General features: G+C 42.2%; 1 protein-coding gene across 7 annotated transcripts in view; it reads right to left on the bottom strand.

Moving 5' to 3' along the window:
* Positions 1–26,551, bottom strand: part of LOC139276015 (interleukin-1 receptor accessory protein-like 1) — a 1,534,993-nt gene that overhangs the window by 66,182 nt on the left and 1,442,260 nt on the right. For all 7 annotated transcript variants that reach the window (XM_070893365.1, XM_070893368.1, XM_070893363.1 and 4 more), the window contains one exon: positions 5,393–5,525. In XM_070893365.1, the coding sequence (XP_070749466.1) occupies positions 5,393–5,525 (133 nt within the window). The remainder of the gene's footprint in view (positions 1–5,392; positions 5,526–26,551) is intronic.

Consider the following 26,551-nt stretch of genomic DNA (forward strand, 5'->3'; position numbering starts at 1 on the left):
GTCAGGGAGACTAGAACTAGGGGGCACAGCCTCAAAATACGGGGGAGCCAATTTAAAACCGAGTTGAGAAGGAATTTCTTCTCCCAGACGGTTGTGAATCTGTGGAATTCTCTGCTCAAGGAAGCAGTTGAGGCTAGCTCATTGAATGTATTCAAGTCACAGATAGATAGATTTTTAACCAATAAGGGAATTAAGGGTTATGGGGAGCGGGCGGGTAAGTGGAGCTGATTCCACGGCCAGATCAGCCATGATCTTGTTGAATGGCGGAGCAGGCTAGAGGGGCTAGATGGCCTACTCCTGTTCCTAATTCTTCTGTTCTTCTGTTCTTATGAATTAACTGTGCAGGCAGCTATTAACGAATATGTTATAATGGGGATTACGGAGATACGGCTCCAGGGTGACCAAGGCTGGGAACTCAACATGCAGGGGTATTCAACATTAGGAAGGATAGACAGAAAGGAAAAGGTGGGGTAGCATTGCTGGTTAAGGAGGAAATTAACACAATATTAAGGAAGGACATTAGCTTGGATGATGTGGAATCTGTATGGGTAGAGCTGCGGAATACCAAAGGGCAGAAAACGTGAGTCTGGGTTGTGTACAGACCACCAAACAGTAGAAGTGAGGTTAGGGACAGCATCAAACAAGAAATTAGGGATGCGTGCAATAAAGGTACAGCAGTTATCATGGGCGACTTTAATCTACATATAGATTGGGCTAACCAAACTAGTAGCAATACATTGGAGGAGGATTTCCTGGAGTGTATTAGAGATGGTTTTCCAGACCAATATGTCGAGGAACCAACTCGAGGGCTGGCCATCCTCGACTGGGTGATATGTAATGAGAAAGGACTAATTAGTAATCATGTTGTGCGAGACCCCTTGGGGAAGAGTGACCATAATATGGTAGAACTCTTTATTAAGATGGAGAGTGACACAGTTAATTCAGGGACTCAGCACCTGAACTTAAGGAAAGGTAACTTTGATGGTATGAGACGTGAATTGGCTAGAATAGACTGGCGAATGATACTTAAAGGGTTGACGGTGGATAGACAATGGCAAATATTTAAATATCACACGGATAAACTTCAACAATTGTACATTCCTGTCTGGAGTAAAAATAAAATGGGGAAGGTGGCTCAACTGTGGCTAACATGGGAAATTAGGGATAGTGTTAAATCCAAGGAAGAGGCATATAAATTGGACAGAAAAAGCAGCAAACCTGAGGACTGGGAGAAATTTAGAATTCAGCAGAGGAGGACAAAGGGTTTAATTCGGAGGGGGATAATAGAGTATGAGAGGAAGCTTGCTGGGAACATAAAAGTTGACTGCAAAAGCTTCTATAGATATATGAAGAGAAATAGATTAGTGAAGACAAACGTAGGTCCCTTGCAGTCAAATTCAGGTGAATTTATTATGGGGAACAAAGAAATGGCAGACCAGTTGAACAAATACTTTGGTTCTGTCTTCACGAAGGAAGACACAAATAACCTTCCGGAGGTACTAGGGGATCGAGGGTCCAGCAAGAAGGAGGAACTGAAGGAAATTCTTATTAGTCAGGAAATTGTGTTAGAGAAATTGATGGGATTGAAAGCCGATAAATCCCCGCGGCCTGATAGTCTGCATCCCAGAGTACTTACGGAAGTGGCCCTAAAATAGTGGATGCATTGGTGATCATTTTCCAACAGTCTATTGACTCTGGATCAGTTCCTATGGACTGGAGGGTAGCTACTGTAACACCATTTTTTTAAAACGTGGAATTATAGACCGGTTAGCCTGACATCAGTAGTGGGGAAAATGTTGGAATCAATATTTAAAGATGAAATAGCAGTGCATTTGGAAAGCAGTGACAGGATCAGTCCAAGTCAGCATGGATTTATGAAAGGGAAATCATGCTTGACAAATCTTCTAGAATTTTTTGAGGATGTAACTAGTAGAGTGGACAAGGGAGAACCAGTGGATGTGGTGTATTTGGACTTTCAAAAGGCTTTTGACAAGGTCCCACAAAGGAGATTGGTGTGCAAAATTAAAGCACATGGTATTGGGGATAATGTATTGACGTGGATAGAGAACTGGTTGACAGACAGGAAGCAGAGAGTCGGGATAAATGGATCCTTGTCAGAATGCCAGGCAGTGACCAGTGGGGTGCCGCAGGGGTCAGTGCTGAGACCCCAGTTATTTACAATATACATCAATGATTTAGATGAAGGAATTGAGTGTAATATCTCCAAGTTTGCAGATGAAACTAAGCTTGGTGGCGGTGTGATCTGTGAGGAGGACACTAAGAGGCTGCAGGGTGACTTGGACAGGTTAGGCAAGTGAACAAATACATGGCAGGTGCAGTATAATGTGGATAAATGTGAGGTTATCCACTTTGGGGGCAAAAACACGAAGGCAGAATATTATCTGAATGGCGGAAAATTAGGAAATGGGGAGGTGCAGCGAGACCTGGGTGTCATGGTTCATCAGTCATTGAAAGTTGGCATGCAGGTACAGCAGGTGGTGAAGAAGGCAAATGGCATGTTGGCCTTCATAGCTACGGAATTTGAGTATAGGAGCAGGGAGGTCTTACTGCAGTTCTACAGGGCTAGGTGAGGCCTCACCTGGAATATTGTGTTCCGTTTTGGTCTCCTAATCTGAGGAAGGATGTTCTTGCTATTGAGGGAGTGCAGCGAAGGTTCACCAGACTGATTCCCGGGATGATAGGACTGATATATGAGGAGAAACTGGATCGACTGGGCCTGTATTTACTGGAGTTTAGAAGAATAAGAGGGGATCTCATTGAAACATATAAAATTCTGACGGGACTGGACAGGTTAGATGCAGGAAGAATGTTCCCGATGTTGGAGAAGTCCAGAACCAGGGGTCACAGTCTAAGGATAGGGGGTAAGCCATTTAGGACCGAGATAAGGAAAAACTTCTTCACTCAGAGAATTGTGAACCTGTGGAATTCTCTACCACAGAAAGTTGTTGATGCCAGTTCGTTAGATATATTCAAGAGGGAGTTAGATATGGCCCTTACGGCTAAAGGGATCAAGGAGTATGGAGAGAAAGCAGGAAAGGGCTGAATGGCCTACTCCAGCACCTGTTTTCTATGTTTCTATGTTTCTCTATTCTCATTGGAACAGAGGAGGTTGAGAGGAGACCTAATTGAGGTGTACACATTATTGAGAGGCCTGGACATAATGGATACTAAGAGTCTATTTCCATTGGTGGAGGGGTCTATTACAAGGGGGAATTGTTTTAAGGTAGGTGGAAGGTTTAGAGAGGATTTGATGGGGGTTTCTTTAAACAGAGTGTTGTGGAGATCTGGAACCTGCTGCCTGAAAGAGTGGTGGATGCAGAAACCCTCACCACTTTGGATGGGCACTTAAAGTGCAGTAACCTGCAGGGTTACGGACCTAGAGCTGGTAACTGGGATTAGACTGGATGATCTTTTGTTGAACGGCGCAGATATAATGGTAAGTGCTGCAGGGAATAGAATACGGCCAGCGTGATCTCCTGGACTAGTTTCGATCACCTGGATGGGTCGGAGAGTAATTTTCCCAGATTTTTTCTCCCTAAATTGGCCTGGGTTTTTATCTGGTTTTTGCCTCTCCCAGGAGATCACATGGCTCCGGTTGGGATGGAGTGTAGAATGTTTCACTAAAAGGGGTGTCGCAGTTGTGTGAGGCGGACTGGTTGGGCTGCGTGCTCTTTTCCTTTCCGTCATTGTTCATAGGTTTATATGTAACCTTTGGGGCTGCTGACCAAGGGCCGTGCGGCTCTTTGTCGGCCGGCGCGGACACGATGGGCTGAAATGGCCTCCTTCTGCGCTGTAAATTTCTATGTTTCTATGAGGCTAATACCATATTCTCATATATCCATTCATACAGCACTGTAGGTGCTCTTGCAGATCACACAATTAAATTTTTTCTTCATAATATATAACATTTAATTTCTTTTCATGTGTTATTGGCTTTAACTCATTCATGCATGCTGCCGTTGCAATAATATTTGGGTATGGTAGTGTATTGGTTATGCCTAGACAGTGTCCTAGGCCCAATCTTCTTCTGCTGCTTCATCAATGACCTTCCCTCCATCATACGATCACAAGTGGGAATGTTCGCTGATGTTCAGTGTTCAGTGCCATTCGAAACTTCTCAGATAATGAAGCAGTCCATGCCCACATGCAGCAAGACATGGATGACATTCAGGTTTGGGCTGATAAGTGACAAGTAACATTCACACCACACAAGTGCCAGGCAATGAACATCTCCAACAAGTGAGAGTCTAACCACCGCCCCATGACATTCAACAGCATTACCATCACCGACTCCCGCACTAACATCATCCTGGGTGTCACCATTGACCAGAAACTTAACTGGACCAGCCACATCAATACTGCGGCAACAAGAACAGGTCAGAAGCTGGGTATTCTGCGGCGCATTTCTCACCACTTGACTCCCAAAAGCCTTTCTACCATTTACAAGGCACAAGTCAGGAGTGTGATGGAATACTCTCCATTTTTCTGGATGAGTGCAGCTCCAACAATGTTCAAGAAGCTCAACACCATCCAGGACAAAGCAGCATGCTTGATTGGCACCCCATCCACCACCTTAAACATTCACTCCCTCCACCACTGACATGCCGTGGCTGCAATGTGTACCATCTACAAGATGCACTGCAGCAACTCACCAAGGCTTCTTCGGCAGCACCTCCCAAATCCATGACTTTTACCACCTAGAAGGACAAGGGCAGCAGGTGCATGGGAACACCACCATCCTGACTTGGAAATATATCACTGTCCCTAACAGCACTGTGGGATTACCTGCATCACAGGAACTGCAGTGGTTCAAGAAGGCGGCTCACTACCATCTTCTCAAGGGCAATTACAGATGGGTAATAAATGCTGGCCTTGCCAGCAATGCCCACATCCCAGGAACGAATTTTAAAAAATGCTACTAGACCAGTGGTCCAGAGGCCTGGATTAATAGTCCCAGAGAAGCTGAGTTCAAATCTCACAATGACTGTATGAAAATTTGAATATAGTTTAAAAAATCTGTGAATTAAAAAAAAGCTGATGTCAGTAAAAGTGACCATTAAGTTGTCAGATTGTCATAAGAAACCCAACTAGTTCTCTAATACCCTTCAGGGAAGGAAACCTGCTGTCCTTACCCGGTCTGGCCTATATGTGACGCTGGTCCCAATGTGGTTGACTTTTAACAGGGCAACTAGGGATGGGCAATAAATGTCGGCCTTGCCAGCGATGCGCATATCTATAGAATAAATTATAATATTTATTGGAGCCTGCAACCAGTGATGGCACTTTTGACATCTTGCTGGGCTATGGGGGCTCAATGATATCCAACACATTAACATTTAGTTACAGGATGTATGATAAAAATTCAAATTACCTCATATCGCTTTCGCTGGCATGGTTATCATCAAGGTCTTCAATAAACTTCTCTCCCTTCATCCAGTAGATTACAGGGCTGACCTCTCCACCATAGCCAAAAAAGGCTCTGCAAGTGAGATTGGCAAAGTTGCCTGTTGAACAAGAAAAGAATGAAAGAAAGAGAATTTAGGTGCAGGTAGAATTTATTAAATTCTCTGTATCAGTACTGACAGCAGGTTGGAGCTCAGTCACTATTACATTAACAACAACATACATTTATATACTTCCTTTAATGTAGAAAAGTGTCCCAGGGCATTTTCTGCAGTGAAATGTATTAGAAATAAATGCCATCCTCTCTCTTGTTTTGGCATGTTTAATGCCCCTTTCCTTATAGAGGAATATACCAGTAAAGGAGCAGTGTCCCTGTAAAGATGACTTAATTTGGTTTTATTAAGGCACCTTGAGCAATCACATTCAAACCTCATTAGTTCCCATATTTGCCCCTGTATATATAGTTAATGCGACATTTACCAGACTAGTGGCAGACCCAGGTTTGGCAGCAAAGTGTTGAGATAAATGAGTAAATCCCGTTGCTTTTGGAGATCCAGCAAACCTCCTCTTGAGGTTTTTTTTTCCCCTGGGTTTCTGGAATCAGCAGAGCGACAGTGTAAATTGCTGTCTCTAACGATGTTGAGTGCCATTTTATCTGGTTGGTCAGCCTGTAAGCAGAGTACAGCAATGTGGTTTCCCACTTGCTGACTTGCAGCAGCCACCAAGACATCAGCCAAAGGTCTGCAACCAGTGGTGAAGTTTGCGACTTTTAAAACAGCGTACACACTAGTTTCTGTGGTTCTCCCAGTGCTAAGGGACTCTTCACTCAATATAACTGAGGTGGATTCTACAGCACCGGGACCCTTAGCATATCACAAAACTGCGGTAACTCTTGTCAACAGCAATCAACCTTTCAGGATTTTAGGTAATGCGAGTATAGTCATCGGTACCTTGGACCTGCAGTGCGGGTTAAGCTAAGTGCTCTCTTATCCTACGTCACTCTGGGAAAGAGATGCAGGTGTTCCTCCTGGTGTAGAAAGCCTCGGTGACCTCCCTCATACAATGATGAACTGCAAACTATGATATCACTGATGTCATCTGCCGCAGCCTGGAAGGAGCCTGTTGCATAAAAGTTAAGGGCAACGGTGACTTTGACAGGCACAGGCAATGCTGGCCAAGCCCTGGTACAAGGCTTGAGTCCTGGCTGCAGCAGGTGACATAGTTCAGTGTCAACCTCCTCGGTGAAGCGGAAGTGCCTCAGACTTTGCTGCTCTGAGAGGTTTATGTTGAAGAAGTGCTCCCTGAAGACCCGCAATGGGTATGGCCTACTGCCCCTCCCCCCAACCCTATCCCAGTTATACCAGTACCCTTGCGTCTTCTTGGCTGCTCTCCCTTGTCCTCCAGCCCTAAAAGCAGCCCTATCAGTGCAGCACCAGCAAAGTCTTGTTCTCAGCAGTCAAACTTAACTTTCCAGAGTCAGAAAACAGCCAAAAAAACACCCAGAATTTAACCAGTAGTGTCAAATGACAAACCAGCAACCAACCAGTAAATAGTGGAGGAGCCCTTTAAATAGCGCTGCTGGATGGTCCTTCCCCCGGTTAGTGCCATGAGTTGTTGTGCGAGTTAATCATGCACTTGCGCAGGCCAATATCAGAAAGGGCTGCCTTTCAATGCAGGACCTTAATGAATATTGAATTCATTGTTTTAAATAGTTCTGGTATGCACCCTGGACGCCTAATAATATGGCGGGGGGGCAATTCCAGTTTGCATAATGTTTAGGCATCCAATTTCTCGGCCCTAGTTTCCAAATGTTTTGACTGAAGTTAATGTGATAAATCTATGCTAAACAGGTTCCAATATCAAAATGTGCAGCCCATAACAAAGTAAAGTATGGAGTCTGGCTATTTCAATTCTGGCACATCTCAAACAAAAGTTTAGCCAGCACTGAAATGGCAGAGGATTATTTGATTTCCAAAAAAGCGATGTTTTTTTTCACTATCAATAATAAAGTTTAGAATACATTTTGGAACTACCTCAGTGATCTCAGTGTCAGTAAATGAATCATCACATTTACACTTGCACTGGAACAATCAGAATAAGCAGGCAATGCTGTGTCAGAGGCTTCAACATTACATTTACTGCACACAGGCAACTCTCGATTGATCCTGTTTTAACAAGTTTATCCAGATCTGTGGGGCTCATTAATTATTTCAAAAGGAATAGAAACATAGAAAATAGGTGCAGGAGCAGGCCATTCAGCCCTTCGAGCCTGCACCGCCATTCAATGAGTTCATGGCTGAACATGCAACTTCAGTACCCCATTCCTGCTTTCTCGCCATACCCCTTGATCCCCCTAGTAGTAAGGACTACATCTAACTCCTTTTTGAATATATTTAGTGAATTGGCCTCAACAACTTTCCTGTGGTAGAGAATTCCATAGGTTCACCACTCTCTGGGTGAAGAAGTTTCTCCTCATCTCGGTCCTAAATGGCTTACCCCTTATCCTTAGACTGTGACCCCTGGCTCTGGACTTTCCCAACATTGGGAACATTCTTCCTGCATCTAACCTGTCTAAACCCATCAGAATTTTAAATGTTTCTATGAGATCCCCTCTCATTCTTCTGAACTCCAGTGAATACAAGCCCAGTTGATCCAGTCTTTCTTGATATGTCAGTCCCGCCATCCCAGGAATCAGTCTGGTGAACCTTCGCTGCACTCCCTCAATAGCAAGAATGTCCTTCCCCAAGTTAGGAGACCAAAACTGCACACAATACTCCAGGTGTGGCCTCACCAACTGTAGTAACTCCTCCCTGCCCCTGTACTCAAATCCCCTCGCTATGAAGGCCAACATGCCATTTGCTTTCTTAACCGCCTGCTGTACCTGCATGCCAACCTTCAATGACTGATACACCATGACACCCAGGTCTCGCTGCACCTCCCCTTTTCCCAATCTGTTACCTTTCAGACAATATTCTGTCTTTCTGTTTTTACACCAAAGTGGATAACCTCACATTTATCCACATTATACTTCATCTGCCATTCATTTGCCCACTCACCTAACCTATCCAAGTCACTCTGCAACCTTATAGCATCCTCCTCGCAGCTCACACTGCCACCCAACTTAGTGTCACCTGCAAATTTGGAGATATTGCATTTAATCCCCTCGTCTAAATCATTAATGTACAATGTAAACAGCTGGGGCCCCAGCACAGAACCTTGCTGTACCCCACTAGTCACTGCCAGCCATTCTGAAAAGTACCCATTTACTCCTACTCTTTGCTTCCTGTCTGCCAACCAGTTCTCAATCCATGTCAGCACACTACCCCCAATCCCATGTGATTTAACTTTGCACATTAATCTCTTGTGTGGGACCTTGTCGAAAGCCTTCTGAAAGTCCAAATACACCACATCAACTGGTTCTCCCTTGTCCACTCTACTGGAAACATCCTCAAAAAATTCCAGAAGATTTGTCAAGCATGATTTCCCTTTCACAAATCCATGCTGACTTGGACCTATCATGTCACCTCTTTCCAAATGCACTGCTATGACATCCTTAATAATTGATTCTATCATTTTATCCACTACCGATGTCAGGCTGACCGGTCTATAATTCCCTGTTTTCTCTCTCCCTCCTTTTTTAAAAAGTGTGGTTACATTGGCTACCCTCCACTCCATAGGAACTGATCAAGAGTCTATGGAATGTTGGAAAATGGCTGTCAATGCATCCGCTATTTCCAAGGCCACCTCCTTAAGTACTCTGGGATGCACTCCATCAGGCCCTGGGGATTTATCGGCCTTCAATCCCATCAATTTCCCCAACACAATTTCCCGACTAATAAGGATTTCCCTCAGTTCCTCCTCCTTACTAGACCCTCCGACCCCTTTTATATCCGGATGGTTGTTTGTGTCCTCCTTAGTGAATACCGAACCAAAGAATAAGCTGAATCTAAGAGTTACTTGACATGAAATAACATGCTGCCTAAATCTCTACATTTTTTTTTAAACAGATGCTCTAAGAAATTTATTGATTTCATAGCTCTGCATGCCTCTGTAATTTTACATTATATATAATATCCAATCATGGGACTGAACAGATAATGATTTTTACTGTTCTACAAAAGAAAGGCTATGCAGAAATGTCCTTGTGGTGCTGAAAGGGTTAACAAATGCTGCATGCTTTAAATCCTTCTCCCTCAATAATGAAATAAATTACAATGAACTAAATGACAATTATAATGTTTGGGAGAGAGGGAAATGGATCAGCAGCAATTTTAAAATGTATCCTATGTGCAACGACTGCAAGCCAGCAAAAACACAATACTGTAAAAACAGTTTCCTAATATAAGCTAAAAAACAGCAACTAACAGCAAATATTTGATAACAGTGACTGTCCAGTTGTTAAAATGAGAGCACACACCACACATGGGTTTGAAATGCAACCCTGATGCCTGCTCCCATTGAAAAACAATCGGAGCGCAAGAAAGCATGCAAAACATATTTGTCTGAGGGAGATTGACTTTCCCAGATATACTCATGCTTCCAGTGAGAGAAGGAAATGCAGACACAGGTTCTCTCATGGCCAGATTAATTCCATTCATTTTGTGTACAGAATGTGCTAACTTTACACAAAATCCAACATATTTCATGGGTAGAATAACAGGCTACCCTCAAACCAGCAAGTCTTCAGCCACTTCGATTCACTCCACATGATATCAAGAAGCAGCGGAGTGTGCTGGATATAGCAAAAGCTATATTCAGTACATTACCCCCAATACCATGTGCTTAAATTTTGCACACCAATCTCTTGTGGAACCTTGTCAAAAGCCTTTTGAAAGTCCAAATACACCACATCCACTGGTTCTCCCTTGTCCACTCTACTAGTTACATCCTCAAAAAATTCCAGAAGATTTGTCAAGCGTGATTTCCCTTTCTTAAATCCATGCTGACTTGGACCGATCCTGTCACTGCTTTCCAAATGTGCTGCTATTTCATCTTTAATTGATTCGATGGAATCAATAATTGGTTCCAACATTTTCCCCACCACCGATGTCAGGCTAACCGGTCTATAATTCCCTGTTTTCTCTCTCCCTCCTTTTTAAAAAGTGGTGTTACATCAGCTAACTTCCAGTCCATAGGAACTGTTCCAGAGTCAATAGAATGCTGGAAATTGATCTCTAATGTATCCACTATTTCTAGGGCCACTTCCTTAAGTACTCTGGGATGCAGCCTATCAGGCCCTGGGGATTTATGGGCCTTCAATCCCAACAATTCCCGAACACAATTTCCTGACTAATAAGGATTTATTTCAGTTCCTCCTTTTTGCTGGACCCGCGAACCCCTAGTATTTCCAGAAGGTTATTTGTGTCTTCCTTAGTGAAGACAGATCCAAATTATTTGTTCAACTGGTCTGCCTTTTCTTTGTTCCCCATTATTATTCACCTGATTCTGACTGCAAAGGACCTCCGTTGGTCTTCACTAATCTTTTCCTCTTCACATATCTATCGAAGCTTTTGCAGTCAGTTTTTATGTTCCCTGCAAGCTTCCTCTCATACTCTATTTTCCCCGTCCTAATAAAACCCTTTGTCCTCCTCTGCTGAATTCTAAATTTCTTCCAGTCCTCCGGTTTGCTGCTTTTTCTGGCCAATTTATATGCCTCTTCCTTGGATTTAACACTATCCCTAATTTTCCTTGTTAGCCACGGTTGAGCTACCTTCCCTGTTTTATGTTACACAGTCTAAGGATAAGGGTTAAGCCATTTAGGACTGAGATGAGGAGAAACTTCTTCACTCAGAGAATTGTTAACCTGTGGAATTCTCTATCGCAGAGAGTTGTTGATGCCAGTTCATTGGATATATTCAAGAGGGAGTTAGATATGGCCCTTACGGCTAAAGGGATCAAGAGGTATGGAGAGAAAGCAGGAAAGGGGTACTGAGGTGAATGCTCAGCCGTGATCTTCTTGAATAGCGGTGGAGGCTCGAAGGGCGAATGGCCTACTCCTACACCTATTTTTTATGTTTCTATGTTACTAAAACTGTTGTCTCCTTCCACTGCTTTAATACCAGCTTTTAATGGGAGATTTAGGGAGGGCATGTTGCCCTTCTATATGTATATATACCTGGGAATGTCGCCATGTGTGGTACAGACCTCGGTTGATTAGCAGAGACATGTAGGGATGACGCAATTCCTCAATAATTTGCATTGTCAAGTTAATTGCTGCTTAATAATTAATCAACAAACAAAAAAGTATTAACACTGGGTCTGTGCATTAAAGTGTTTTACAAACATTTACTCCCAGGATTAAATTTAGGGGTTTGAGAAAAAGTAAATGGCCAATCATTTAATGCAAAATAACAGAGAGGAAGTGAAACCCCCCTGAAATCAGTCAGGAAAACCTCTTCACCTCGCTCTCCTTTAAGACCCTTCTTAGGACATTCCCCTTTGACCAAGCTATCAGTTATTGAGCCCCTTTGGCTCAGTGTCAATTTTTGTCCTTTTAGGCCTCAGTGAAGTGCCTTGGGACATTTTCCTATATTACAGGTGCTATATAAATGTAAGTTGTTGTTGCTGCAGCTCATCAAACCAGTAATGCAGATATAATATTTGTTGAACATTGTGATTTTAAGAAGGAAGTAGGTAGTTGTTAAAATAATCAAGTTGAATGCCTGAAATTTCAGCAGGATTGCCTGATATCTAATCGTGACGTCGGCAGAATCTCTGCAGAAACAACAGAAACAGCCATTAAGGTCAGTTCTCCAGGGTTTCCAGCAATCTTCCACTGAAGTTATGGTGGGAGATCGGGAGAACCCCATGGAAATTTTTTCCCTCGTGTCAGTTGCTTTGCTTGCGAACTCCATTTTAAGGAACACAATTGCTCTTAGTGTATTGACAAGCACCTAATAAATGACTGCACTATAAGTGTTGTGGGACTGAGGGAGGTCATGGGTCGAGGACTCAACTCAGCAAGATCTGCCCAAGACACTAGAGAGTGCAGCAACAGTGTTATTCTACCCTCAAACCAGCCATGGGCTTCTACCTTAGTTAACAATCTCTTATGTGGGATTTTATCAAATGCCTTCTGGGAGTCCATATAAATAACATCCATAGACATTCCCCTATCCACTACTTTAGTCACCTCCTCAAAAAATTCAATCAGGTTTGTCAGGCATAACCGACCTTTCACAAATCCATGCTGGCTCTCTTTGATCAACTGAAATCTTTGAGGTGTTTAGTCCCCCTATCCTTAATTATAGACTCTAACAATTTCCCTACAACAGATGTCATGCTAACTGGTCTATAATTCCCTGGTTTCCCTCTCTCGCCATTCTTAAATAGCTGAGTGACATGCGCAATTTTCCAACTTTGGAAGATTATAGTTAGGGCATCTGCAATACGCTCACCTACTTCCTTTAAAACCCTGGGATAGAATCCATCTCGTCCTGGAGATTTGTCACTCTTTAGTGCCATTATTTTCTTTATGACTTATTTTACTTATGTTAATTTTATTGAGTCCCTGTCCCTAATTTAATATTTGTCTCCTTGGGATTTCTGGTATACTATCCTCTTCCTCTAACTGTAAATATTAACACAAAGTCATTATTCAACATGTCTGCCATTTCCTTATCATTGCTTTCAGATTTTAAGGTGCCAACATTGCTCATGACTACCCTCTTTTTCCTAATATAATTGTAAAAATTCTATGGGCAAGAAATTGGCCAGTCTTGCGCCCATTTTTTTCGGCGATATTTCACCTTTTTTGATGGTTAAAGGTGGTCACCTAAATTGGCCAAAGTTGTGTGCCAGCGATTTTGAATAACCGTTGAAAAGTGGACCGCTGTCGTGCAACACCAGAAAAAGCGATATCGCTTTAAATTGGCCGTTCGGCACACCCGTTTCTGTGCAAGAAAAAACGCCCCAGAAAAGCCTGCGTTGCAGCCTCAGTAACAGCGATGAGTATGAAGACCTGCAAAAAAGGTAAGTTGAAGTTTTTATTTTTTAATTCTTTTGCAGCGATTACTTAGTTAAGGGTCTTGTAAATGTTTTGTGATTTTCCAATTTTTGTTTTTTGCAATTTTTTTTGTGTGTTTTTCCCCCTCCCAGGGCATGTCTTTTTTTAGCGGTAATCGGCCTCGGACTAAAGTTGGCGAGGACCGCAGTTTCCACCGCGCATCCTCATGCAATGCCGATTTTTATCGTCGCCCGCATTTTGTTACCAATTTTATGCCTTTAAAAAATAGTGGTATTTGTAATGGTATTTTTGGTGAAAAATGCCGAAAAATACCACTATCGCCAAAAGACCAATTTCTAGCTCTTTGTGTTGATTTTGATAGCCCTTTCAAGTTTCTTTTCGTACTCTCATTTTGTAGCTCTTACTATCTGTTTTGTGACCCTTCACTGTTCTTTGTATCATTCCAATTTTCCAGTACCTGTGCTATTTTTTGCATTTTTGTATGCTTTTTCTTTTAGATTTATGCTGTCCCTTATCTATTTAGTCATCCATGGCTGTATTTTTGTCTAGTAGAGCTCTTGATCCTCAGGGATATAAACTGGTTCTGTATCACCTTAAATTATTTTTTGAACATCTGCCACTAACAGATTTGCCCAGTTTGCTGTGGACAGTCTCTGTCTGATCCTGTTGAAGTCGGCTTTATCCAAATCTAGAATCTTAGTAGCTCTTTTGCGTTACGCCCTTTCAAACATTACATTGAACTCGATCATGTTATGATTGTTATTGGATGAATTTTCACGCAATTAGGCTGTTAACCAAATCTGGCTCATTACTCATTACTAAATCTAATATGGCATGCCCCCTTGTTGCCTCGAGGACATATTGTACAAAACTATCCCGGACACACGCAAGAAATTCACGACCTTTCTGACAGGTGCTAGTCTGTTTATCCCAATCTATATGAAAGTTAAAATCACCCATTAACACCACTCTGCCTTTACTACATGCTTGTCTGATCTCTTTATTTATACAATCTTGCACTTCACAACTGCTACCTACACAACTCCCACTACAGTCTTAAATCATTTCCTATTTCTTAATTCTATCCATAAAATCTCCACTGCTTGCTTACCTCTCGTTATATCCTCTCTTATCATTGAAGTGATTTTGTCCTTAATCACGAAGGCTACTCCTCCCCATCTGCCATTTTCCCTATCTTTTCTGTAGACCTTGTAACACAGTGTATTTAGTTCCTTTATTTAGTTCCTAGTCCCGACTGTCTTGCAGACATGTCTCAGTAATAGCTACCATGTCATTCCTTCCAATTTGAATCGGCGCCAGCAATTCATTCAATTTATTTCTTATTGTCATGTATGTATGCTTGGGTTTACTAGCCACCAGATGGTATCACAATCGGAGGTCATTGGGCTGTACGCACGTGTGCGCAGCCCAGGTATAAAAGGCCAGCCATCTTGTACTGTAATCACTTTGGGCCCTAATAAAGCAGAGCCAGGTTTGCATCTGTGTGAGTTTACAGTATTCAGTCTATCGAGTTATTACATATGTAACACTTATACTCCATGAGGCCGAAATTCTAGGTCTCAAAGAGACCCATTAATGCCCATTTGCGGCGGCCAATCCTAAAAATCGAATGGGGCGAACAGGCCAATCCGGTCGAATATTTTTTGGCCTGGACCCCATTTTGCCCAAGTAGTTGCACCGCCAACTTAAAGCAAAAAAAAAATACATACCAGCGATTTTCAGCTTCATCCATCGATCCCCCACTGCACGGTGCCCCCGACAAGTTTTTCTGCCGGTGCACCATCTCCGAATTGAGTGCGGCCCGGCAGTGCAGCCGTCCTTAAATGGGAGTGCCCACTGCTGCAGCCGCAATGGAGAACTTTTTGCCGGCCGACTTGCCGATCGACCGACAAAATACTGCCCCTGGGTTCAGCTGGGCCGCCAACGGGCAGCCTGGCACCTCCTCTTGGGTACTAGGCCGCTGGCCCGGCTGAAACCCTCCCTGGTGGCCCAGTGGCCAAAGTTAAAAAATGATAGATTCTCTCCCTTTTAACAGAGGGGAGAGAGCTGTGACGTCACCACGACTCCACCGCTGATTGACCCATTTTCAGCCAGTCAGCCTGGCTATGAATCTAAGACCTGCCCCCATTATGATCCATTTCCTGTAGGACTTTGAAAAAATGTCAAAGTTCTGAGAATGGATCTACTTACCGTACAAGGGATTCCAGCAGTAAGTACCACTCCAAAGCTCATAGGTGCACCAGCTTTCTGATGCACCTGAATTTCGACCCCCTTGTTTGTATAAAAAAATGCTTATTTGGGCCCGTCCTTCAGCTCTAATATTTTAGTCATTTGTTTCTTACTTCTCTCTCCTGGTTTAATCACTTTACACCTTTTAGTTTTCCCTTTACATATAGTGCCTAATGAACAATTTCTGACTGTTACTCTACTCTCTTCTCTTTCGTTTGTTTTTGTATTTGTATTACAATTTACAACAGAGGCCACCCCACCCCCCCCCAACAAAATTTTTTTTTTTTACTAGTTTAAAATCCTTCTGACTGCCCTATTTATCCTTTTTGCTAGGACCCTGTTTCAGGTGGAGCCTGTCCGAATGGTCTCTTCCTGTCCCAATATTGATGCCACAGCCCCATGAAATGGAACCCCTCAGGAGTTGAGCCAGAGGACTGAAAAATGTGGGAAGGGATGTATGGCTGGAGGAGGTTGCAGAAAGAGGGAGGTTGAAATCCATGGAGGAATTTGAAGACAAGTTAAACATTTTAAACTGATTGTGTTGGGGGACAGGGAGACACAGCATAGGTCAGCAAAAAGGGGGAATAATGGCAAGTGTAAGGTAGTGCAAGGTAGGATGGAAGCAGCCATGTTTTGGATAAGTTTGAGTTTACAGAGGCTGGATAAAGAATGGACAGCAAGAAGCGCAATGAATTAATCAAGTTTGGAGGTGACAAAAGCATGGCGGTGGGTGAAGTGCTTGCGGTTGTTATAGAGGTGAAAGCAGGCAATGTTCCAGAGGTGGAAGTAAACAGTCTTGGTTGGAAGGAAATGGTGAATAAGATTATCTTGAAATCTCTTTATATTATAATAACAATAACTTTTAGCTATTGCCTGTTAATTGAGTCTCTGTTCGAAGAATGGAAGTGTAATCATAAGACAGGCTTTACTTTATTAATATAGATGCAGTGAAAAGCAATGTTCAGTTTAGACAGTATAACTGAAAGACAGTCCAGTCAGAGAGCTTCAGTTGATAACAAGCTATTGCGTAGAGACAAAAACAGGCAGAATTGTTTTCTTTGTTCACTCAAGCCTTGAAAGATAAAAGAGCTGCTTAGGAAAGTTAGGGAGTTACCGATCTGTGTGCTCCAAAGACAGGACAATCAAATCAGTATTGAATGATAACTATGTATTAGTTAATGCTATGGATCATGTGTCTTGTCAAATAGCAGGGTTGGAATAAGGTAAAAATAAACTGGGCGTTAGAACAGATACTTTGGAATTCGAAGGTCAAGGCAACCAAGTACACAGAGCTTGAAATTATAACGTGATTTGAACTGCTCGGCTAAAATCACAGCATTTTGTCACAAATGTTGCAGTTTAATTATTGCCAATAATAATAATTATTATTGTATGCTTAACAAATCTATGAATCTCTGCAGTCAATGCTGTGAATCTATAATTTTGAAGAGCAATCTATGAGTGAAAACACCCATATTCCAACATGGTGATAGATAAGATGGCCTACTTAAAGGCCCTTGTAGTATAAGCAGAAGTGAGTTGGCAGAATAGTTGCAGTATGCTGCATAATATTGCCACTGAAAGAAGCAGACACATGCTTGTTGAGGTGCTGCAGCAATGAAGGCTCCAAGTTAAGATTGAAATGAACCCCCTCGCAGCAAACAAAAATAACAGAATGTAGAATTAACTCAATTTTTTTTGCCCTTTGTTATGTGAAAAACATTTTTAACATTCACTTTCCATTAAGAAGTACGTTACTGTGTTCAACATGTACTTTTACATGTGAGAATGATATGTATAACATGTTTAATATGATGTGCTGCTCGGCTTCTGCAACAGGTCTGCCACGTTCCTTCTCATGTACTATGCCTAGATAATGTTCTGCTGGAAGTGTTAGAAGTGGAGAACTCCTGAAAATGTATTTGTGATTTTGCTGTCTGCTTATTTCTATACATTACAGACCTGGCAAGATGGTCTTGCCTTTATACCAGGTATAGCACGTCCTATCCGAGCAGTCTGGATCGGCATGTTTCAGGGTGCCCAGAGTCAAGTTCTGGTAAGGGACAGATAGACTCTTGAAAGTCACCCATTTGGCCTTGTGCATTTGTGTTCATGCCACTACCAGAGCAGAGTCCTGACTACAACTACTGGTCTCCATGAACAGAAACTGTTACATTGGTCCAACATCTCTGAAGCACATCTTTGTGGCTGTACCTAGTGGTTCTTTGATTGTCCCTTGGATCGAGGATCTCAACATCTTGATGCCACTAGCTCCAATTGTGCGAAACAATTGTGCTTGAGATGACCTGCTGATGGCAGATGTTGAACCATCCTGTCAGATGGAGCAAACTGGCTTGCTTTTCAATTCAAACTCATAAATGATCCACTATTTCTTCAGGGTCTGTGGCGATGCTCTACCCCTGCACAGCAAAAGCGACTACTTCTTCATCCACTCTGACTCTGTGTTACTTCATCGAACGACTTAATACCTCTGAAGTGAGAGAGTCTGGGCTAGAGCCTGCTTTAAGTGTTGTGGGTGATGCTGAGGTGCATGTGAAAGATCATCCTCTTTAGCTTGTGGCTTCTCTGTAAAGAAAAAGAAGGCACAAGGTGACCACATGCGTCTTGCTATACAAATTGCTACTGCAGTGATGATACTTGAATAAACACTGGTTTGAATCTGATAAAAGTGGAAATCAATTCACAAACCAGGAACATTGTTGGCATCCCTCAACCTCTCAGCCTATGACATTCATAACGGTGTCTGCACAGTGACTAAGGGGTTTTACCTAGCGATAGTCCTAACATTGTGGTGCCTGGTAAAAACTTTCTTCTTCTGAAAGAAGGAAAGGATGCATAATTCTCCAGAAATGAAAAAAAAACAAAACTAGCTGAGGATGGAAAAACAGTAAATACCATTGTGTATTTTGTTGGATCGAGGTGGCAGATATTTGTTCTAGCCCAATGGTAAGTAGGCCTCTTTTCTATCCTGTTGTATTAAGTCAGAAACTTGATGCAGGAATCGCGGGGGCTCAGGTTAATTGCAAACCACTTGACCTCGGTAGCATGAGGCCTGGGAGATTTTCATGCCTGAGCCTCATCTTGATAGTTGGTCTTCCACCCGAAAGCAACGGGAAGCAGCAGTGGTTGGGAGATTTTGGGGGGACCTCACATTTGGGAAGCCCAGGTCTAAACTTTCCTTGTGGGGCCCAGAGGAACACTCCTGCTCCTCCTCGCCCCCCAAGGAAAGTGAAAAATAAGGAAAACCATGCAATAGACTTCTTTTGGCCCCGGCTATTCTTCCCACTAGGTTGCCCTGACAAGGAGACCACAACGGTTTCCTTGTACAATAACGTCATCGGAGCTCGATCTGTAAATTTAAAGAATGTCCCTGCAGGCTTCTGGCGGATTGTCCCTCTCACTTGCACAGAAGAGAAGGTTGAAATCAGAGCATGCTGGAAGACAATGGAATATCGGTGGATAAGTCCCACATGCAATTTTAACTGCCAGCCATCATGTTTCCGCTCGGCAGGAAGGGCTAAAATCAGTCATATCCACTTTTGTGCTTAATTTATAGCAAGGTATTGATTCATTCTGGCTTATCGATATTTTTGTGTGAAACAAACATGGCTGATTTTTGCGCCCTCTTTGGATAGCCATTTCTAACAATGTAAGATAATTGGCAGTCACATCCAAAATATATAACTTAAAGTAACTGATCGTCACACCCAATTACAGCAGTGTGGCATATTCACAGTGACAGTTATTGCTTACCTTGTCATTTTCCTTTGAATGTTTATTTGCACATTCTCTGAAGTGCAGTGGATTGTGGAGGTTGATTGACCAACCAACCCGTTAGATGGCCTCCAATCTCCTCTGGACCCTCTGTTTAGTGGCCAGGTTGACCTCCTGACCCACAGAGTGTTTTGTTCCATTTTCTAATGCCAATTGCAATAATCTAAAGGGTGCCATAAGTAAATCATGTAATTCTACGCATGACATTGCTCCAATTTGCGCACTCCACAGCTGGATTGAAGCACTATGCATTATTTATAGTGCCTTCATACCTATTAAAAAGGTTAGTAGGTGAATAAAGCACAATTATTGTAGGGTATTTCTAATTGGCTGTTCAATTGCACTTTAGTTGCAAAACATCCGAGCTCCAATGAGGCACCACCACTAAGTAAACCTGTGTGCTCCTGTGAGTACTGAAAAAAGAAAAATAACTAACTTTAATTTAATGCCGTGTGTGTGCGCGATAGGTGAAAATTGAATCCCCAGTTACTTATTGTTGAATTTGAACAAAATTTAACCTTTCACCCCATAGTTCAAAAGAAAATCCTCAGTCATGGATGTTATGCATGCTCCAAGTTGCTTCTTGCTGACCATTTCTCAAATCTATTCATACTTTAAAACTTAATGAAGCCCCGGACTATACCTTATAGTTTATTGTGAAAATTGATGTTGTTCCCCTCCTGACAAATAAATGGCTCCACTGGGCGACTGATCAATGACAACATCATAAATTAAATGCTGTGAGGAGCACATCGAGTGTTGGTGCTGGTGATTCATAGCCTCCATTAGCATTTCACACAGCAAAGTTCAACAGAAGTCTACATTTAAACATTTAACAAAATGGACTAAATCTGAAATACAAGGAACCTATTCTCTCAGTAATTACTGTGCATGGCATGTTATTCTTTCCCCCACTCTGTCACTGTCACTGGTAACCATGCTTTTTATAGCAACCTGTTAAATTCCCGATGTCACAGGTCAGCAGCTGAGTGGAACAGTCCGAATAACATGCGCCTGGCTGTCAAAATTTAATTATGTATAAATTCAGCATCTCAAAGTGTTAACATTACAGTTTTAATAGAGAACTCTTGAGAGGCAATGATTTATGTGGATCTACTTAGGATCATGGGAACAGGAATAGGCCATTCCGACCCTCGAGCCTGTTCCACCATTCAATTAGATCATGGCTGATCTGTATCGTAACTCAATTTTCATGCAATAGCCCCATATCCATTTAAACCCTTACCCAACAAAAATCTATTGATCTCCTTATGAATTAATGACCTATCAATACACATTGATGGTATAAAAAAATCAAAGAGCAACTTATTATTTAAATGGAGAAAAATTGCAAAATGCTGCAGTACAGCGGGACCTGGGGGTCCTGGTGCATGAAACACATAAGGTTAGTATGCAGGTACAGCAAGTGATCAGGAAGGTCAATGGGATCTTGGTCTTTATTGCTAAGGGGATGGAATATAAAAGCAGGGAAGTCTTGCTACAGTTATACAGGGTATTGGTGAGGCCACACCTGAAATACTGTGTAGTTTTAGTTTCCATATTTACGAAAGGATATACTTGTTTTGGAGGCAGTTCAGAGAAGGTTCACAAGGTTGATTCCGGAGATGAAGGAATTGACCTATGAGGATAGGTTGAGTAGGTTGGGCCTCTACTCATTGGAATTCAGAAGAATGAGAGATGATCTTATCGAAACATATAAGATTATGAGGGGGCTTGACAAGTTGGATGCAGAGAGGATGTTTCCACTGATAAGGGAGACTAGAAATAGGGGGCATAATCTTAGAATAAGGGGCCGCCCATTTAAAACTGAGATGAGGAGAAATTTCTTCTCTCAGAGGGTTGTAAATCTGTGGAATTTGCTGACTCAGAGAGCTGTGGAAGCTGGCTCATTGAATAAATTTAAGACCGAGATAGACAGTTTCTTAACCGATAAGGGAATAAGGGGTTAGAAACATAGAAACATAGAAAATAGGTGCAGGAGTAGGCCATTCGGCCCTTCTAGCCTGCACCGCCATTCAATGAGTTCATGGCTGAACATGCAACTTCAGTACCCCATTCCTGCTTTCTCACCATACCCCTTGATTCCCCTAGTAGTAAGGACTTCATCTAACTCCTTTTTGAATATATTTAGTGAATTGGCCTCAACAACTTTCTGTGGTAGAGAATTCCACAGGTTCACCACTCTCTGGGTGAAGAAATTCCTCCTCATCTCGGTCCTAAATGGCTTCCCCCTTATCCTTAGACTGTGTCCCCTGGTTCTGGACTTCCCCAACATTGGGAACATTCTTCCTGCATCTAACCTGTCTAACCCCGTCAGAATTTTAAACATTTCTATGAGGTCCCCTCATAGGGAGCGGGCAGGGAAGTGGACTTGAGTGCATGATTGGTTCAGCCACGTTCGTATTATATGGTGGAGCAGGCTCGAGGGGCCGTATGGCCGACTCCTGCTCCTATTTCTTATGTTCTTATGTTCTTGTTGAGTGAATGTGGGGCATATCACAAAATGTACAACATATTTTATTGAAAAATATAGGTGAAAGATGGGAAGCCCATAGTTCAGGACACCACCAGGGTTGAAGGAAGCAGGAGAAAAGGCAAGGTAAATCTCAAAGCAATGATTGGGTGATATTACTCTTAGATTTTAAAAGGCCGCAGATTACGGAAAAAAAAAATGAAGGAATTAAGGATTCCATAGGTTTGAGGTCCTGGAACAGAATGAGTTAGAGTAAGAGCAATGCAGTGAATTCTACAATGTAATGGGAAGACTGGATTACAAGAACACAGCTTGCACGTATACCGAAAGTGTTACGTACGATTCAATCACTCTTTAATACAGAATATAACAGTTTACTATTTTGCTATGGATAAACTAATAAACTTTGAATCAAATCATTTACAAAATTTGGCAAGTTAAATGACATGTTGGAATAATACAAGTGACAAAGATGCACACAGATCATTATATGCAAATTAGCATCATGCTTTAGCAGCTGAACTGCCAGGTGTTCAGCTCCAAATTAAGCTATGCTCGGCCAGAAGATTGAAACTACGGCAATTGGAAAAAACTGGAACGTCAAAACAGAGTTCTTGGAAATGTTGAGGGGCTTACAAATGATCTCTCATCATTTCCTTTTTATCTGTTCAAACAATCAATACATATAGCACGAAAGCAGGTAATTAATCTCAAGCCATGTTTGGGTATTGTAAAACAGAAATTCTAATCATCACTAATCTGCCCTTTCTTCATAGCTCTTCAAGGCTGTAAGCAATATTGCAGCATTTTAATTGTGTGCATGATGTATGCCAGATTATCTGGCATTTTTGCAGTCATGTGTGACATGAGTTTATGCCACATATGGTTTTAAAAATGTTAGCCATTAGAGAAAGAGTGGGAAGATAAATTGACGCAAACAGCAATATAAACACCTCAGCACATTCATACTTCAGACCATGATGCTTAAGGAGGCATTTACACTGATAGTTTAGAGTCAGAGTGAGGCGCTTTCAGTTTTGCACCAATGTTAAGCCAGCAGCATAAATCTGGAGCCATGGCTAACAAGTCTCCAGAGTGAAGCCGAGTGAGACTTGCTAGAGGCAATAGTTTCATTCACTGGAGGGGCTGATCTCATGCCACTTTGGTTTGATACCACATGCAATGTGAATCCAGTGTGGTATGACACCTGGTTGGCAAAATGATCAGGGGAGAAGAAAACAAAGAAATATTTGCTTTTATATAGTTTCTTTCATCACCTCATGACATCCCATGAAGTACTTTTGAATCATATTCACTGTCATAAAGTAGGAAATGCAGCAGCTAATATGCGCATAACAAGGTCCCACAAACAGCAATGTGATAATCTGTTGGTTGAAGGATAAATATTGGCCCCTGCCCTTCTTTAAAATAGTGCCATGGGATCTTTTACATCCACCTGAGAGAGAAGATGAGGCCTCGGTTTAACGTCTCATCTGAAAGACGGCATCTCCGATAGTGCAACACTCCCTTAGTATTGCACTGGAGTGTCAGCTTAGATTATGTGCTCAAGTCTCTGGAGTGGGACTTGATCCCACAACTTTCTGACTCAGAGCCACAGCCTCTGGAACCTCTGGACACTTCAGAAACCATCCTAGCCTTAATTTAAATGTTTAGAGAGGCGAGATTCTTCTTTCCATGCTCTCACAACTATTAGTGCGTTATTTTAACATTTGTGCTTTCTTTCCATGTGCAAAACTGTCTCCTAAAGAAGAGAGTTCCAGTCAGGCATGAGCCAAGGGTAAACAGAGTTGTGTCTGACTGCTGCTGCTGAATTGTAGCTGCTGATATAAACTGATAGCTGCAATGTAAATGCATCCTAAATTGCACACTATATCCATGTACAGTGGCATTATGGAGGCAATTTTTACTTCACGCTACTGGTGGGGATCCTTACTGGTAGCTGAGAAATTTAGAAAATTACCACTTGTTTCTAAGGATATGGGCTGGATTTTAATCATTTAACCCTACCACTGGTTTTCCGGTGGTATTTTGGTGGTATTTAAAAATCACGGGTTTTTTTACCACCGAAATACCACTTCCACTCAAGGACGCTATTTTCATCAAATATGACTGGTGGTAGTTTGTTCTTATTTTTGATCGTGCAACACTCAAATACAAATGAGTGGTATTTTTGCGGGTGGTATAAATGGTGGAATTGATGAAGTTACCTTGGCGGTAATTTTCGGTGGTATTTCAGTGTTGGAGTTACTTGGCCGCAGGTAAAAGAAGTGCAGGGTGGGGCTGATGTTTTATTGCTGGTTTTGTTCTTGCTGTTGATGTTGTAGTTCTTATAGTTGTTCTTGTTGTGTTATTGTTGTTATATTGTTGTTGTTGCAAAAATGTTTAAATCGAAGTTCAAAAATTATTTATTTATTGACTTTTACATTTTTCAAAGTTTACAACATTTTATAATGTTGTAAACCTAACCATTCTTGTATTCTTGTACTGTGTCTATCTTCTCGAAAATGAAGGGTAAAACTCAACGATAGAGTGGGCGGTAAAGGTAAAACGTAACTCTCACTGTTCAAGCAAAGTGTTGATTTATGAGATGCTGACATCCTCAAATACCCTCAAATGTTCTCAAAATGTACTCAAATGTACTCAAATTTTCTTAAATGCCCTTAAATGTCCTCCAATTTTCTTAAATGTCCTTAAAATGTCCTCCAATTTTCTCAAATTCTCAAATAACCTTAAAATCTAACTGAACTCACATAAAGATGTCTGTGTAAACTCAGCCTTCTCGCATGTGAAATGGATTGCAGCTCCATTTTTTAAAATGGCGTCCGTAACACTGGATTCAATCAGGTAAGATCAGATAAGACTGCACTTTTCTCGGTGGTAATTTAGGTCAGTGGTAAAAATGGTGGTATTGATGAATTTACCTCTAGTGGTAATTTTCGGTGGTATTTCAGTGTTGCACACTTAATGACGCCATAAAAACAAAAAAAAATAAGATTGTTGGTATTTTTTACCATCAGTGGTAAATCTTTGATGAATTTAACATTGATGGTATTTCGGTGCTAAATTATGAAATCGGAGATAGTTCGGTGGTAATCTGCGATGATAACTGGTGTTATTTTCGGTGGTAAACGGGCAGTGAATGATCGAAAAAAATGACGAAAATCCAGCCTCATGGTTTTTGTCATTTTCTGAATTTTGAAACAAATAATTAAAATTTACTGGGCCTGTTTTCAGCACCAGACTCAGTGTGTGCCCGAATTGAGAGGCCCAAGGAAGGCCTGAAATTGGGCCTCAGGCCTCATCTATATAGGCAGCTCGCCCAGTGAAAAACATGAATTTTGATCCACCAGCAACGGTCCACAGGTACGTTCCAGGGGGTAAGGTTAGATCGGACAAAGGGATGACCATTCGACAGGACTGTGGAGTTGGGGGGAGTAACCCTGCTCCTCTGGCTCCACCAAAAACGTTATTTAAAAAAAACACCAAACACTTCACCCTTTGTTGGCGGCCACTCATCGAAAACTAATGTTATAAAGGGCTCCTTAAACAGGAATTGGGCCCTCATTAATGCAGTTAAGGGACCGAATGCCTGTTTTTGGCATCCATCCGGGTCTAATAACTGTGCAGACTGTTCAACAAAGCTGTTTTTTAAAATTCATTTTAGGGATGTGGGTGTCACTGGCACGACCAGCATTTATTGCCCAATCCTTAGTTGCCCTTGAGAAGGTGGTGGTGGGCATTGCATTTATTCCATCTGTGTGGTGAAGGTACTCTTACACTGCTGTTAGGTAGTGAGTTCCAAAATTTGACCCAGTGACAATGAAACAAAGGTGATATATGTCCAAGTCAGGATGCCATGTGACTTGGAGGGGAATTTGGAGGTGATGGTGTTCCCGTACATCTTCTGCCCTTATCTTTCTAGGTGGTGGAGGCAATGGGTTTGGGCTGTTCTGCTGAAGAAGCCTTGGTGAGCTGCTGCAGTGCCACCAGTAGATGGGACACACAACAGTCACGGTACACAGGTGGTGGATGTTTAGGCTAGTGGAGGAGGTACTGATCAAGTGGACTGCTTTATCCTAGATACTGTTGAGTTTTATTGAGTGTTGTTTGAGCTGCACCCATCCAGGACAGTGGCGAGTATTCCATCACACTCCTGACTTGCGCCTTGTAGGGCGGTTCCAGAGATGAGCCACTTGTTGCAGAACACTCAGCCTCCGTTTGACACTTGGCAGCCTCGGCCACTGTCTAGTGAAATGTTTATTTTATCACTTTTCAAATCTGCGGAAGATCACGTGAGGACGAGATATAACCAGTAAAAGAAAAAAAACTTGAGGGCTGATTTTAAACCTACCCACCGAACGGGAATCGTCCAGATTGAAGGTCAATAGTGGATTTATGAATTTTCCCCATTGCTCCCGAACTGTTTACAGTGGTTATCATTGTAGTGACTTTCTGGCTTTGGGAAAGGTGCCTGCCTCAGTCAAGTGGGGTTCTCATGTAAATGGCAAAGTCATGGTCCGATTATGCCATTCGAACGCCATTTGACTTGCAGGCCGACTAAACATTGCACAGCCCCAGACCCGCCAGAGAAAGCTGGTGAC

This window comes from Pristiophorus japonicus, chromosome 11 (assembly GCF_044704955.1).
Source record: "Pristiophorus japonicus isolate sPriJap1 chromosome 11, sPriJap1.hap1, whole genome shotgun sequence".
Classification (NCBI taxonomy): Eukaryota; Metazoa; Chordata; class Chondrichthyes; family Pristiophoridae; genus Pristiophorus; species Pristiophorus japonicus.